Here is a 16,070-nt window from a genome sequence, read left to right on the forward strand (position 1 = left end):
ACTCTGTCGCCGAAGCTGGAGTGCAGCGGTGTGATCATAGCTCACTGCAGCCTGGACCTCCCTGGGCTCAGATGATCCTTCTGCCTCAGCCTCCTGAGTAGCTGGGACTACAGGCACACACTACCACACTCAGCTAATTTTGTTGTATTTTTTTGCAGAGACAGGGTTTCGCCACATTGCCCAGGCTGGTCTCCAACTCCTGGGCTCAAGCAATCAACCCACCTCAGCCTCCCAAAGTGCTGGGATTGCAGGTGTGAGCCACCTCGCCCAGCCTTACATCTTTTTCCTTATTACAAAACTAACTTGTATCCACTGTAGAAATATCAAACAATTTAGTTATGAGCAAAAAGAAGAAAGAAGCACCTATAGTCAAGTGTACCCAGCCACCTCCAGAAATAACCAGTGACCCCTTATTATACATCCTTCTGTCTTCTTTCTCTCTGTTTCTAAACAAAGACTGGAATTATGCTATACATATAATTTTGAAACTTTTCCTGTATCTTGTGAATACCTTTCCATGTCAAAGCACAGAGATCCACACTCCATTTTCCCCCACGTTGTATTAGGAAGACTGTCAAACATACCGAAAAGTCAGGAATTTTCCAGTGAGCACCTAAGATTCCACCACGTGGATTCCCCCACTAACATTTTACTGTGCTTGCTTTATCATGTTTCTGTGATTCCTTCAGTCCCTCTATTCATCCATCAATCATATTATGCACTTCAGAGCACCCCCAGCTCCCCTGCTTTTTTTTTTTTTTTTTTTTTTTTTTTTTTTTTTTTTTGACACAGGGCCTCACTCTGTTGCTCAGGCTGGAATGCAGTGGCACAATCACAGCTCACTGCAGCCTTGAACTCCTGGGCTCAAGTGATCCTCTAGCTTCAGCCTCCCAGATAGCTGGGACTACAGGCACACACCACCATGCCTGGCTAACCTGGCCCCTTTTTCAATGTTGCTGGGATTCCATCACTTTTTAAAAAAAAAAAAAAAACACAATTTTAAGAATAGAGACAGGATCTCACTATGTTGCCCAGGCTGGTCTTGAACTCCTGTACTCAAGCAGTCCTCTCGCCTGGGCCTCCCAAAGGGCAGGGAAGGGATTCCAACATATGTGGATGACATCAGTTATTTAACCAGTCCCCAGTAGAGGACACAGATGTCATTTTCCATTTTCTTTTCTTTTTTTTTTTTTTTTTTTTGAGACGGAGTCTCACTCTGTAGCCCAGGCTGGAGTGCAGTGGCCGGATCTCAGCTCACTGCAAGCTCCGCCTCCCGGGTTCACGCCATTCTCCTGCCTCAGCCTCCCGAGTAGCTGGGACTACAGGCGCCCGCCACCTCGCCCGGCTAGTTTTTTGTATTTCTTAGTAGAGACGGGGTTTCACCGTGTTAGCCAGGATGGTCTCGATCTCCTGACCTCGTGATCCACCCGTCTCGGCCTCCCAAAGTGCTGGGATTACAGGCTTGAGCCACCGCACCCGGCCCGTTTTCCATTTTCTACTCTGCAAACGCCATGGTGGTAACCATCCCCAGTGGTCACTTGTCAGCAGTTGTCAGTGGAAGGAATTGCTGGTCAAAGGTTTCGATTGGTGTGATGGTGCCTTTACTGTCCTGCCTCAGAGTGCCACAATTCAGGCTCTTGAGCCGGATGGCTGCGTTTGCATCCCAGCTCTGCAGAGTGCCCAAAGCCCGATGCTTCCATCTCCTCCACCTCTGTTCATTAAACCAGTGTTCCTTGACTACTTACTGTAGTAAGTAAGCCAGGTGCAACTAACCGACGTACGCGGGTCAATAAAACAGACCAAATTTCTTCCCCCTATGGAGCTTCCATTCTAATGGTGAAAGAAACAAGAAGCAAGATAAAGTCATGAGGTGTGTAGTGTGTGCGCAATGGTGATAAATACCGTGGAAAAGATAAAGCAGAGAAGGGAATGGGACTGGGTGCCATGGCTCATGCCTGTAATCCCAGCAGTTTGGGAGGCAGAGATGGGAGGATCACTTGAGGCTAGGAGTTCGAGGCTAGGAGTTTGAGACCAGCCTGGCCAACATGGCAAAACCCTGTCTCTACCAAAAAACATATAAAAATTGGCCGGGTGTGGTGGCACGCACCTGTAGTCCCAGCTACTCAGGAGGCTGAGGTGGGGAGATTCTGTGCACCCAGAAGATGGAGGTTGCAGTGAGCCAAGATGGCGCCATTGCACTCCAACCTGGGTGACAGAGTGAGACCCTGTCTCAAAAAAAAAGAAAATAAGAAAAGAGAGAAGGGGATGGGAAGGGTGATCATCGCAGTTGAAATAGGGTGGCCAAGTGAGGTGTTACTAAGGTGACATCCCAGCAGAGGCCTGAAGGAGATGAGGGTGAGCTCTGCGGGTACCTGGGGGGAAAGCATTCGGGCAGAGGGAACGGCATGGGCAAACCCGTTTCTATCCATCCTGCATAAGCAAACACACTGGACACCTAACTGGAGAGTTTGAGGACCAACAAGGAGGCCACTGTGGATGCAGAGGGGGGAGCAAAGCGGAAAGTAATGGAAAACATGGGCAGAGGTAGCAGGGACCAGATCACGTGGGGCCTGTGACAGGAGAAGACTTCGGTTTAACTCTGAGCCAGGCTAAGCCGCCAGAGGGTACTGAGCTGAGGGATGGGAACTGACTTAGGGTTCACAGGCGACCTCTGGTGGCCATGTGGGGAAAAGATGAGGGGGCCAGGGCAGAAACAGAGCCCAGTGTGGAGGCGGCTGCTGGGGGCCCGGATGCACCGCGCCAGAGCAGGGAGGTGGCCCTGGAAGCCCTGAGGAGCGGTGGGATTCTGGGTAGATCTTAAGGCGGGGCCAACAGGATTGGCTAATGGGTTGGGTGTGGGCATGAGAGGAAGGGAAGAGTTGGGGGGCCTCCAGAGTTGCTCTCCGCTTATGCCATAGAGGGTGTGAGGGTTCCTGGCACGCAGTGAGTGCTCAATCACTATCACTCCGGACCTGCAGCAGAGGCCACCTCCTCACCTTTCTGTCACTCCCAGGACCATGGGTCCCCTGCCACCCTTCGCTGTGGCCCAGGGCGCCCAGCTCCTGATCCGTCCTGTGGACAAACCAATCAACACAACTTTCATCTGCAACGTCACCAATGCCCTAGGAGCTCGCCAGGCAGAACTGACCGTCCAGGTCAAAGGTGAGGAACTCCCTGGGTCGGGAGAACAGGGACCAAAGGAAGAGGTCGAGGCAGGGTTCCCTCTCCAGTGCTCTCTGGCTCCCATCCTTCTCCTAAGCCTTCTCACAAAAGGACCAGTGGGGCCAGTTGTACTCCCCTGTTAACTCCATACCTATACCACTGGTACCGTTGTTCAGCTGCCTGAATACACTCCCTCCACACACACAGGTTGGGATAGATGTGGAATCCCTCTCTCTCAGGGACTCAGGCCTTTCCAAATGTATTAGGCAGACCTCTATCAATTGCAATTGACAGAAACACAAAGTAGTCTAAACAAAAAAACAACACAGGACTTTATTGAAAATTCACCTTCAGTTTATGGTTAGACCCAGGGGCTCCAACCATGTAACCTAGGAATTTTTATTTTATACTTCCCTTGTCTCTGCTTTTTGTCATACTGGCTTTATTCCCAGGCAGCCTTTGAAGCAAGATGGCCCTCAGCAGCAACAGGCTCACATCCTACCAGAATAGCAACAGCAGGAGGAAAAAACACACCACTTTCAATAACTGTAGCCAAAGTCCCAGGGCTGGCTCTCATTAGCTCAGCTTAGGCCACAGCCCACCTATGAACCAATCATAGCAGCCAGGGAGAATAGAATGTTCTGATTGGCCAGGCCTGTGTCAAAGTCCCATTCTAGGAACCAGAGGTTGGGATCCAGTCCACCTGAATTAAATAGACTGAGGCAGGTGGAGTGGCGGCTCTCCAAGGAAATTTGAGATGCCATTTCAAGAATGAGGGATAAACCCCAAGAGTTTTCTTACCTAAATGCCTGTTTCCTTCTCTTTCAGAGCGACCTCCCAGTGAGCACTCAGGCATGTCCAGTAACATCATCATCTTCCTGATTCTGGGAATCGTGATTCTTCTGACCCTCGTGGGGATCGGGCTTTATTTCTATCAGTCCAGATATTCCTGTGAGTTCCTTTGGCATCATCATCTGTCTCCCTCGAGTGATCATCACCAGAGCTGCCATAATTGAGCACCTACTATGTGCTGGGCTCTGTGCTGAGTCCTTCCCATGTGCTTCTCACTGAATCATCACCCCACTGCCATGAGGTTTCCCCCATTTGACCGATGAGGGTGCAGAGCCATTCACTGGTTCGTTGATTACATTTACAAATCTTATTTACAGAGTGGGAGAAGAGCATATAGGGCCTTAAGGCCATGGTAGGGACTTTGAAATTTAATTCAGGTGATGTGGGAGTCCCTGCCAGATGGATAGAGGGTGAAATAATGCCTAACCCCTCAGCCTTACTCCATCTGCCTTGTTCAGGAGTGACTCCTAGGAGAAGTTGGCAGGAACTGGCACCTCTGATCCTCAGCTCTAAAAGGGTCTGATGCTGTCACACCTCAAGAGATTTGCACAGGCCGTTCCCCTGCCTGGAGCACCCTCCCATGGCTCCTTCTGGAGAAGTGTGCCAGCTAATTCTGTTATCAAAGGAGCGATACTTTGCTGAGCACCGTCTACGTGCCACTTTGTGTGTGTAACCCCCTCGATTTCAATTTCTACTTTTTTTATTTTTTTATTATTTATTTTATTTTTGAGACAGGCTCTCACTCTGTCGCCCAGGCTGGAGTGCAGTGGTGCGATCTCGGCTTGCTAAAGCCTCCACCTCCCAGGTGCAAGCGATTCTCGTGCCTCAGCCTCCCGAGTAGCTGGGATTACAGGCCTGCACCACTGTGCAGAGCTAATTTTTGTATTTTTAGGAGAGACGGGGTTTTGCCATGTTGGCCAGGGTGGTCTCGACCTCCTGGCCTCATGTGATCTACCTGCCTCAGCCTCCCAAAGAGCTGGGATTACAGGCGTGAGCCACCACACCTGGCCTATACAATCTCCTTGAATGCTCACAAGCACCCAGCAAAGTGGTTCTCCCATGAGCCCTGTTTTACAGAGGAAGAAATATTTGCTTGACAGATGAAGTTACCTGCTAATGGTCAAATAGCTGGAAAGTGGTTGATGGAGAGAAGAAGCCAGATCTTTGACTACCAAGCTTTTCCCTCAACCACTAAACAAAGCTGCTGCCTCACATCCCGGACAGATGCTGCCTGTTCCAGGAAGCCCTCCCTGACCCCCAAGCGTGGGCCAAGCATCCACTAGGCTCTCCCACCCCAGCCTTGCCCATTCTGGGTCATCACTGTGGGGGACTTGTTTGTCTTCCCCAGTGGACTGTGAGCCCCAAGAGAGCAGACCTGAGGCTGTCACTGTCATGACTATGTCCCCAGGACCACCTACCACTGGGCTGGGCATAAAAGAGGCACTCGAGGAAGTGTTTGCTGCGTGATTCAATGTGTCAACTCCAGAGCCAGACTGCCTGTGGGCCCTCGAGCTACTGTTTGATTAGTGATGTCACCATAGGCAAATAGCTTAATCTGTATGACTCAGTTTCCTCATCTGTAAAATCGGGTGATGGTACCTAATAATACAGTAAAACACTTAACACAGCAGGTGCCACATTGTAAGCCACATGCTGGGTATGTATTCACTATGATTGTTATTGCTATTATTACTATTATTGTTATTATTAACATAAACTGCACAAGAGCAGGCTTTTTTTTTTTTTTTTTCTGAGACAAGATCTCACTCTGTTGCCCGGACTGGAGTAGTGCAGTTGTGTGATCTTGACTTACTGCAGCCTCAACCTCCCAGGCTCAGGTGATTCTCCCACCTCAGCCTCTCGAGTAGCTGGGATTATAGGCATGCGCTCCCACGCCTGGCTAATTTTTAAATTTTTTTAGTAGAGATGGAGTTTCGCTGTGTTGCCCAAGCTGGTCTCAAACTCCTAGACTCCAGCAATCTGCCCACCTCAGCCTCCCAGAGTGCTGGAATTACAGGCGTGAGCCACCACGCCTGGCCAAGAACAGGCATTTTTATCTCTTTTGTTCACAGCTGTGTCCCCAGCACCTAAAATGTACCTGGCACAAAATAGACATTTACCATTTGCTGAATAATAACTACTATTTGCTAAATACACCCCTGTTGAATAGTCCAGGAAACTGAAACACAGAGAGGTTAAGTCACTTGTCCAAGTTCACACAGCTCCTAAGAAATGGAATTTGAACCCATCCATCTGGTTCTAGAGCCAGGCTCGATATTTATGGATATTTAATAACCAAGTGAATAACTGAATGACCAGATCCTTACAGAGCACCCCCGCCATCCCTGTCTCACACACGTGTATACCATTAAGGGAAATGGCGTCCGCATGTAATAGCAGAGGCAGAACTTGACATTTTCAGGGCCCTGACACCCAGGCATGTCTTCTTCCCATGCTTCCCAGCATTATGCCTTCCTGACGACTTCCCCTCCTATTTCCCCAGGTAAGGAGCATGCCAGCGCCTCGGCTAATGGGGTAAGTGCAGTGCTGGAGCTAAGGAGGGTGTGGGGTCTGCACGAACTACAGACCAGACGTCTCCAGATGCCCGCAAGAGCCTGGGTCTTTTCTCCTGGTGCCCCAAGCAGCATTTCCCAACCCTTCCTGCTGGGCAGAATCCGCTGTAGAGTTTGCTAAGACGCAGCCCCAGACAGTCTGGTCTGTGATAGGGCCAGGGAATCTGCATTTTAATATCCACCGTCCCCCGACCCCGCCTCAATTCCACCCTTGGCCACACCTTGAGAAGCACCGCGCTGGCTTCCAGGGAGAGGGGAGGGGATGGGCCTGCCGTTCTTTGCACATTGGGCTTCCGTGGAAAGATATTTGATTTTGTTCAAAAGAGCCCTGAGGCTAAAGTGTGAAAACCCTCTTCTAGTATATCTCCTATTCAGATGTGAGCAGAGAGGCCAGCTTTTGCCAGGATCCACAGACAGAGGGCGCAAGGTGACACCGTCGGGACTGAGCAGGGAGAGAGACTGGAGTTGGCAAGGACATGGGCCTCCGGAGTTGGACCCCACCCCAATGGATGAAGACCCCCTCCAAAGAGACCAGCCTCCCTCCCTGTGCCAGACCTCAAAACGAGGGAGGCAGGTGCAAGTTCAGAGGTCTCCAAGACCACCCTCCGTTCATTTGCTAGAAGGACTCACTAGACTCAGGAAAGCTGTTAGGCTCACAGTTACAGCTTGTTACAGTAAAAAGATAGGGATTAAGATCAGCACAGGGAGGAGGTGCACAGCCCACACTCCAGGAGAGATGAGGCGCCGGCTTCCAGCTGCCCTCTCCCAGTGGAGCCATAGAGGCAGCACCTGATTCTCACAGCAACACATGTGATGACGTGCAAGTACTGCCAACCAGAGCAGCTCACTCGAGATCTTCGTGTCCAGAGTTTTGTTTGTCTTGAGACAGGGTCTGGCTCTGTTGGCCCACTGGAGTGCATTGGTGAAATCACAGCTCATTGCAGCCTTGACTTCTCAACTCCAAGTCATCCTCCCACCTCAGCCTCCTGAGTAGCTACGACTACAGGTATGTGCCACCATGTCTGGCTAATCTTTTTATTTTTTGTAGAGATGAGGTCTCCCTGTGTTGCCCAGGCTAGTCTTGAACTCTTGGCTTCAAGTGATACTTCTGCCTTGGCCTCCCAAAGTGCTGAATTAAGCAGCTCACCACCCACATGACTAACCTCATACATCAAGCCAATATCATGTGGCCCAAGACCCCCACCATAAATCACATCATTTATGATGTGGCCCAGAGTGGCCCAAGACTCTCAGATCAGCTACCAGCAGGATATTCCAAGGGCTTGGAGATAAATGCCCAGGAGCTGAGGATAAAGGGCCTCATCTTTGTTTGGGCAAGGTTAAGCCTCTACTGCATAGCAGACCACACAGAAGGGTGTGGACCACTAGACAATTTTGGTAAAAATTTGGCCTCTGGCCTTGACCTTCCAATTCTCTGTATCTGTCAGATCTCTGTGGTTACAAGAAACAGCCACTGACCCTGGTCACCAGAGGCTGCAACTCAGGCCGCAAGCAGCTGCCTGGGGCGTGTCCAAGGAGCAGAGACAACTACTGGACGTGAACTTGAAGAAGGTAGTCAGCTGCAGCCACTTTCGGCCAGCATCTGCAGCCAGCAAGCTGGGACTGGCAGGAAATAACCCACAAAAGAAGCAAATGCTATTTCCAGCTCCAGGGGGAGGGGATGCAGGGGGAGGCAGCACTGCAGTTGCTCAGGACACGCTCCTGTAGGACCAAGATGGATGCGACCCAAGACCCAGGAGGCCGAGCTGCTCAGATGCAACTGACAAGTTTACTTTAAAAAGGTCTATGATCTTGAGGGCAGACACCAGAATTCTTCTTATAAAGAAAACTGTTTGGGAAAATACCTCGAGGGAGAAAAGATCTTGGGCCAAGATGCTGAATGAGAATGCAAAGCCTGAGCTGCTCTGCAAGAGAAAATAAGCGGGACGGAGGATTTGCTGTGGACAGAGATGGAAGAGAGGGGAACAGAGAAGTGTGGGGAAGAGATACAAACCAGCAGGATGGCAGGGGCAAAGGGTTCAAGGGGTGATGAGGCTAGTGGGACCCCACAGAGTTGGGGAGACAAAGGAACATTGGTTGCTTTGGTGGCACATAAGCTCCTTGTCTTTCTCCAGCGCCCAAAATCTCATTAAAGCTTATTTATTTACCTCCAGTGGCTGTGTGCAATGGGGTCTCTTGTGGAAAGGAAGGAGGAGATGGGTTTCGTGTGTAGCATCACCACATGGGATGGAACCAGAGACATGGAAGCAAGATGCTAAATGAAGAAGGCTGTGAGGGCTGGGGTTCTCAGGCACCTTAGGAACAGCCTGTCTTTTTTTTTCTCTCTCTCCAAAAAAATTTTTTAAGAGACAGTGTCTACTGTCACCCAGGCTGGAGTGCAGTGACATGATCATAGCTCATTGTAGCCTCTTAACTCCGAGGATCAAGCAATTCTCCCACCTCAGCCTCCCAAGTAGCTGGGACCACAGGTGCCCCTCACCATGCCAAGCTAATTTTTTAAAATTAGATAGTACAGAAACTTCCCAAAACTGGAAGTTATAAAAAGACATGAGGGATCCGTTCTAATTTGTGTTTAGAGTATAATGGTCCAGCTCCATTGTTTTGCACGTGGATATCCAGTTTTACACAACACTATGAACGTAATGAATGCCACTGAATCATATACTCAAAAATAACTAAAATGGCAGGCGGTGCCAGGCCTTTTCTGCAGTTTCTAGAGTACAATCTATGTCTTTGGCTTTTCCAGCTTTTAGAGGCCACCTGCGTTCCTCAGCTCATAGATCCTTCCTCACATCACTCCGACTTCTGCTTCCCTCACTACATCACCTTCTCTGACTCTGATCCTTCTGCTTCTCGCTTATAAGAACCCGTGTGATTACATTGGGTCTAACCTGGATAATCCAGGATGGTCTCCTCATCTCAAGATTCTTAACTAACTACATATGTAAAGTCCCTTTTGCCATGCAATGTAATATAGTCTCAGATTCAATGGATTCTGAGAGGACCGTCTTTGGAGCAGGAGGAGAAGGCATATTATTCTGCCTACCACACTTAAACTTCATTTAGCTGCCAAGTAAGAAGTGCATTCATCCTGGGACAGCTATGCTGGAGAGGCCACATGGAGGCACCTCACGCCCCCACTGAGCTCCCAGGCAGCAACCAACATCAGAAGCAAGTCACAGAGTGAGCCATTTCGGACATCATCCCAGCCAAGGCTTCAGGTGACTGTAGTATAGCCCTGGCCACCATCTGACCGCAGCTACATAGAGACCCCAAGCAAGTCCTGTCCAGCAGACCACTTCCCAAATCCCCCACCCACAAAATGTAAGTGAACTAGAAGGGATGTTGTTAAATATGGGGGTAATTGGCTAGTCCACAATAGTAACCAGAATTTGGAATTTTTTTCTTTTTTTCAGTTCTAGACCTTTAATCTATACTTGACTTGAATACAACACTGAGCATTTTCTTTAAACCTCAGAAGAGGTTAAAAGAAGTTAAAATTCAGAGAGGAGAAAACTCGAGGATGAAGAAGTTTCCCTAGACACTCAGCCAATGTCACCGGCTTCATTTTCCCCTGTCTTGTTATGAAAGATTTGGTACACACACAGGATCTGTATAATGGAGTATGTGCAGTTTACAAAATGATAATGGTACAGGAGGATTTGTTTTCTAAACCCAAATAGTGGAGAGAACAAAATGCAATGAGGAAGAAGCCTCCATTTCAGAACCCACAGGCCCTGCCTGACTGCTCACCTGACCAGGTAATTCGTGGCTTTGCTTTTTGGCAGCAACGCCACCTGGCGGCCATACCACTCACTGCAGCTCCAGGCACAGGTACACTATCGCGGTCGCCAGGTAGTGTGCACGGCCAGGTAGTGTGCAGGGCTGCCTCTGCTGCAGTGGCTCGGCAGACAGTGCGCCTTTGTCTGCCCAGTGTCTCCTCCAGTCCATACCAAAAGCACTGTCTCCTCCAGGGTCAAGCTCCCGGGGAGGTAGCTAGGACCAGGTGGGGATCAGAGTGGGGAAACAGCAGCAGGATGAGGTGTCCAGATTCTGCCCCACTACCCAGGACAGTGACTCAAACTCTTCAGGCTGGAACTACAGGCTGCACGGATTCCTGGTGAGATGGGGGTTCAACCTGACTTGGAGTGGTCAGGACTAGCCAGTGGGTATCTGGGGTAGGTGGGCTCTTGGAGATCTGAATGATAAATGCAATGGCCAATCTGCTGTTAGCCGAGGCAAAAGCACAGTACAACTTACTCGGAGGCAGTGGATCAATGGGAGTTGTGGGTGGCATGAAACGGAGGCTGAATGAGAAGCAAAGAGGCCAATGGACTGTGCAGTCTACTCCATTGAGCATCCATGCCCTCTGCAGGTGTGAGAACTTTCTATATAAATTAGAAGTATTGTCTTCATTATCATCATTATTGTTCATTAGTCTTAATTCTCATCCTCATTAGGCATCAGGCTTCCCAGTTCCGTAACTACTTGAGGGGTTCTTCCTGCCCACTGTATGAAGAAAGACCATGGTAGTAAAGAAACAGTTTAGTAGACATGAGGCTGGCCACACCACATGGGAGGTGGAGTTTGAACTCAAATCATCTCCTAGAAAGATATCTCAAAAGGCCAGTCATCAGTAGTGTTGTTGTTTTCAGGAGTAACTGGGGAAGTTGCATATCTTATAGCCTCTGAAATAATGTCTGCACCTTAACAGGACTCAGCCTTCTCTCCCCCTCAGCTGGATGGCCTCCTGTTACAGGAAAAGAGTCCCCATCCAGCAAGACCCCAAGAGAGGGTTCTTGGATCTCACACAAGAAGGAATTCAGGGCAAGTCCGTGGTGCAAAGCAAAAGCGAGTTTATTAAGGAAGTACAATGGTGAAAGGACAGTTACTGCATAGGCAAGAGTAGGGCGTTCCTGAAAGTAAGAGGAGGAATGCATCTACCCTAGGTATGATGCTGCTATCAAGCAAAGATATAGCTTGTACTCTAGAAACAGGGAGATGTGCTCTGCTACAAGGGTTTGTGATAAAGGATTAATTTTCTTAATTACTGTATTTTGCAAGATACTATTATCTTTAAAGTAAAATTAAATTAGGGATGCCTTTGTTCTCCAGATATTGACATATCGGGACACTCTCAAGTCTAGGTCTGTTTTATTCCCTTAACCATAAACATCTAGAGGCTAGGAATGCCTCACTTTCTGAGAATGAACCCCAGCAAGTCCCAGCCTCATTTTCCTAGCCCTTATTCAAAATGGAGTCGCTGTGGTTCAGACGCCTCTGACACTCCTATTAGCTTTTGGGCTAGACCTACTATTTAAACTGTAGCCTAAATGTCTTCCAAAGCTAACTTGGCCCAATAGCCCAGGAATAATTAAGGGAAGGGCAAGATGGGGGTTGGATTAGTGTTATAATTTTCTCACTGATATATCTTTTGCAAAGGCAGTTTCAGTTCCCAAGATAGGAAAAGTCGCCACCTCCTGGAACAAGAAGGAATGCAGTTACACTGCAGGAGGACAGGAACCGTCCAACTCTTCTTTGGAGTTGAGACTGCTCTGAGTGTCCCTAACATAAAACAGTATTGAAGTGTTGGGGCAGCAAAAAAAATTTTTTGGGGGGTGGCATGGAAAGATAATAGGCGATGTTTCTCAGAGCTGCTTTGAGCGGGATTGGGGCAGCGTGGGAACCTAGAGTGGGAGAGATTAAGTTGAAGGAAGATTTTGTGGTAAGGGGTGATATTGTGGGGTTGTTAGAAGAAACATTTGTCATATAGAATTATTGGTGATGGCCTGGATATGGTTTTGTACGAAGTTGAAGGAAGATTTTGTAGTTAGGGGTGACATTGTGGGGTTGTTAGAAGAAACATTTGTCATATAGAATTATGGTGATGGCCTGGTTACAGTTTTGTATGAACTGAAAAACTAGACGGAATAAGAGAAGGAGAAAAACAGGTATTAAAGGACTAAGAATTGGGAGGACCCAGGACATCCAATTAGAGAGTGCCCAAGGCGGTTCAGCGTAATTACTTGTTTGGTTGGTGAGTTTTCAGACTCTATCCAAGTTTTTGGGGTGCAGTTCAAGTTGGGCTGTAGCAAGTTCCTGGGGGAGGTGGGCCTGGAGGAACACCTGGCCACTGCGATTTCGGTGTTTGGAAGTTCTTGTGTGCTGGAGATGCAGCTGGGGTTTCTCTCACAGTGGAGGCAAGGATTTGCAACTCAGAAATATGTTGCTACTTGGCCGCCTCTACTCTATTATTGTACACCTTGAAAGGGAAGTTAATTAAGTCCTGTTGTGGGGTTTGAGGGCCGGAATTTAATTTTTGGAGCTTTATTTAATGTTGGGAGCAGTCTAGGTAATAAAATGAAATGTATATTGAGAATAAGACAGCCTTTTGACCTTTCAGGGTCTAGGGCTGTAAAGTGTCTCAGGGTTCCTGCTAAACAGGCCATGAACTGGGCTGGCTTTTCCATATTTGATGAAAAAGAACCTAGACACTAACTGATTTGGGAGAGGTCGGATAAAGAAAAAGGAGCATTAACCTTGACTCTGCCTTTAGCTCCAGCCACCTTTTTAAGAGGAAATTGCTGGGCAGGTGGCGAAACGAAATTATAAGCCAGACTGGGTGTGAGGAGGGGAGGTGATGAAAGGATTATAGGGTGGAGGAGCAGAGGCTGAGGAAGAATTGGGAACTAGCTCAGCCTGGCTAGGAGGGGAGAGGTCAGATGGGTCTGTAGAAAAGAAAGATTAGAAAGACTCAGTGACGCTTGGGGTTGGGACTGAGAGGACAGGTGGGAGGGAAAGAAGTAGGATTTGGGACAAGTTGCATTGGGAACGGAGACTAAGGAGGGACTGATGTGTAAAAGAATGCCTGGATATCAGGCATCTCAGACCGTTTGCCCATTTTATGACAAGCATTATTTAGATCTTGTAGGATGGAAAAATTGAAAGTGCCATTTTCTGGCTATTTGGAACCACTGTCAAATTTGTATTGGGGTCAAGCAGCATTGCAGAAGAAAATAAGGCATTTAGGTTTTAGGTCAGGTGTGAGTTGAAGAGGTTTTAGGTTTTTAAGAACACAGGCTAAGGGAGAAGAAGGGGTAATGGAGGGAGGAAGCTTGCCCATAGTGAAGGAGGCAAGCCCAGAGAAAAGAGAGAGTAGAGCCATGGAGAGAAAGGGTCAGGGGGTTCTTGCCCCCCAGGAAAGTGGAGAAGGGGTAGAGGCACGGAAAGTAGGGGTCGGGGGGGTTCATGCCTCCTAGGAAAGTGAAGAAGGGGTAGAGACATGGAGAGAAGGGGTTGGGGGGTTCTTGCTTCCCAGAAAAGCAGAGAAGGAGTAGAGACACTGAGAGAAGGGGTCGGGAGGATTCTTGGCCCCTAGAACAGTGGTACTTGCCGCTAAGGATGAAGGACCAAGGCAGGCATCCCTGAGTAGTCAGACACCTCTGAAATGTGGGTGAATAATCATGCAGGCGTCCCCGCGTGATTAAACACCAAGGGAAAACTGTCTTCCCAAGTCCGTGACCGGCGCCAGAGTTTTGGGTCTATGGATAAAACGTGTCTCCTGTCTCTACGAGAAAAGGAAAGGAACTGAAATTAAGAGAAGGGAGAGATTGAAGTGTGGCACAAAGATAGAAAGGAGAAAGAGGTTAAGGGATAGTGAGAGAGGTTGGAGAAGAGAGTAAAAAGAGGCCACTTACCTGATTTAAAATTGATGTGATGTTCCTTGGGCTGGTTGGTCTGAGGACCTGAGGCCATAGGTGGATCTTTCTCACAGAGCAAGGAACAGGAGGACAGGAGATTGATCTCCCAGGGGAGGTCCCCTGATCCGAGTCATGGCACCAAAATTTCACTCGCGTCCATGTGAAGAGACCGCCAAACAGGCTTTGTGTGAGCAACAAGGTTGTTTATTTCACCTGGGTGCAGGCAGACTGAGTACGAAAAGAGAGTCAGTGAAGGGAGATAGGGGTGGGGCCGTTTTATAAGATTTGGGTAGGTAAAGGAAAATTACAGTCAAAGGGGGGTTGTTCTCTGGCGGGCAGGAGAGGGGGTCACAAGGTGCTCAGTGGGGGAGTTTTTTGAGACAGGATGAGCCAGGAGAAGGAATTTTACAAGGTAATGTCATCAGTTAAGGCAAGGACTGGCCATTTTCACTTCTTTTGTGGTGGAATGTCATCAGTTAAGACAGGAACAAGCCATTTTCACTTCTTTTGTGATTCTTCAGTTACTTCAGGCCATCTGGATACGTGCAGGTCACAGGGGATGCGATGGCTTAGCTTGGGCTCAGAGGCCTGACAGTCCCCATCTGCCACTGAGACAGCCAGCGTGGGATCTGGGAGTTGCCCATTTCAAGCAAGCCCCTCACATCTCTGAGCATCAGTTTCCCCATCAGTAAAATGGACACAACCACACCTACCTCATATCGATATTCAGAAGACAAAATGGAACAGTCTATTGCTACATAACAGTATTACCACAAATTTGACTGCTTAAAACAACAGACATATCATCTCAAAGTTTCTATAGATCAGGAGACGAGGCATGGCTTAACTGGGGCCTCTGTTCCAGGGTCTCCCCAGGTTGTGCAAACCAAAAATAAACTTCTCAGCGCCCTCACCCCAGCCCACCTGCCACCTCCCCATCTGACTGAATAGATTCTCTTCTCAGCCAAGAGAGCCTGTTGGAACCTGAAAAACTAGTCAGACTGTGACAGGAACGGGGAGATGTTAGGCATGCCCCATTATACTCTCCTCCCTTTGGAATCCACGCACAAGTGACCAGCATTAACATGAAGATAGAGATCCGGAGACTGACAGAACAGACCCTTGATACCAATAAGATACCACCTCCAACCTGACTCTAGTATAGCATCACACGACAGGTAACAGGCCCTAAAAGGAAATCAAAGTATTCTACCCCAAAATATATTTATTTGATATATTTTAAAATGGCCCTGCAAAGCTGTCTCTTCTAGGGAAAATTCGCATTCTATAGAGAATCTTCTTTTTAGGCTAGAGTGTAGTGGCACAATCTAGGCTCACTGCAACCTCCGCCTCCCAGGTTCAAGCCATTCTCCTGCCTCAGCCTCCGTAGTAGCTGGGACTATAGGCGCATGCTGCTACGCCCAGCTAATTTTTTGTATTTTTAGTAGAGACGGGGTTTTATCGTGTTAGCCAGGATGGTCTCAATCTCCTGACCTCATGATCCACATGCCTCAGCCTCCCAAAGAGCTGGGATTACAGGCGTGAGCCACCACACCCAGCTGAGAATCTTTTAATAGGTCCCTCCAGAGTTTAACACCTTTGATAAGAGACATTCACATCTATTCTCTCTGAAGCCTGCTACCTGGAAGATTCATCTATGTGACAAGAGCCTTGACCTTTACAACCCAGCCCCCCATTTACCTTAACTCAAGCTGATTTCAACTTTCCAGGCAGAACTTAACTCTTTCAACCAATTGCCAAT

General features: G+C 48.4%; 1 protein-coding gene across 10 annotated transcripts in view; it reads left to right on the top strand.

Annotated features, from left to right (window-relative positions):
- PVR (PVR cell adhesion molecule) overlaps window positions 1-16,070 on the top strand; it is a 102,472-nt gene that overhangs the window by 10,443 nt on the left and 75,959 nt on the right. Inside the window, exons 5-9 of one of the 10 annotated variants that reach the window (XR_007721756.1) lie at window positions 3,014-3,162; window positions 3,991-4,113; window positions 6,518-6,549; window positions 9,355-9,932; window positions 10,025-10,471. Coding sequence is in view for 6 of the 10 variants with exons in the window: in XM_050772235.1 (XP_050628192.1) it covers window positions 3,014-3,162; window positions 3,991-4,113; window positions 6,518-6,549; window positions 9,355-9,471 (421 nt within the window). In the remaining 4 variants the exon portion in view is untranslated. Of the gene's footprint in view, window positions 1-3,013; window positions 3,163-3,990; window positions 4,150-6,517; window positions 6,550-6,946; window positions 8,761-9,354; window positions 10,472-16,070 lie in introns of those variants that run through there. The other 9 variants (XR_007721759.1, XR_007721757.1, XR_007721758.1 and 6 more) reach the window with 9 other exon arrangements.

The sequence above is a fragment of the Macaca thibetana genome, chromosome 19 (assembly GCF_024542745.1).
Source record: "Macaca thibetana thibetana isolate TM-01 chromosome 19, ASM2454274v1, whole genome shotgun sequence".
NCBI lineage: Eukaryota > Metazoa > Chordata > Mammalia > Primates > Cercopithecidae > Macaca > Macaca thibetana.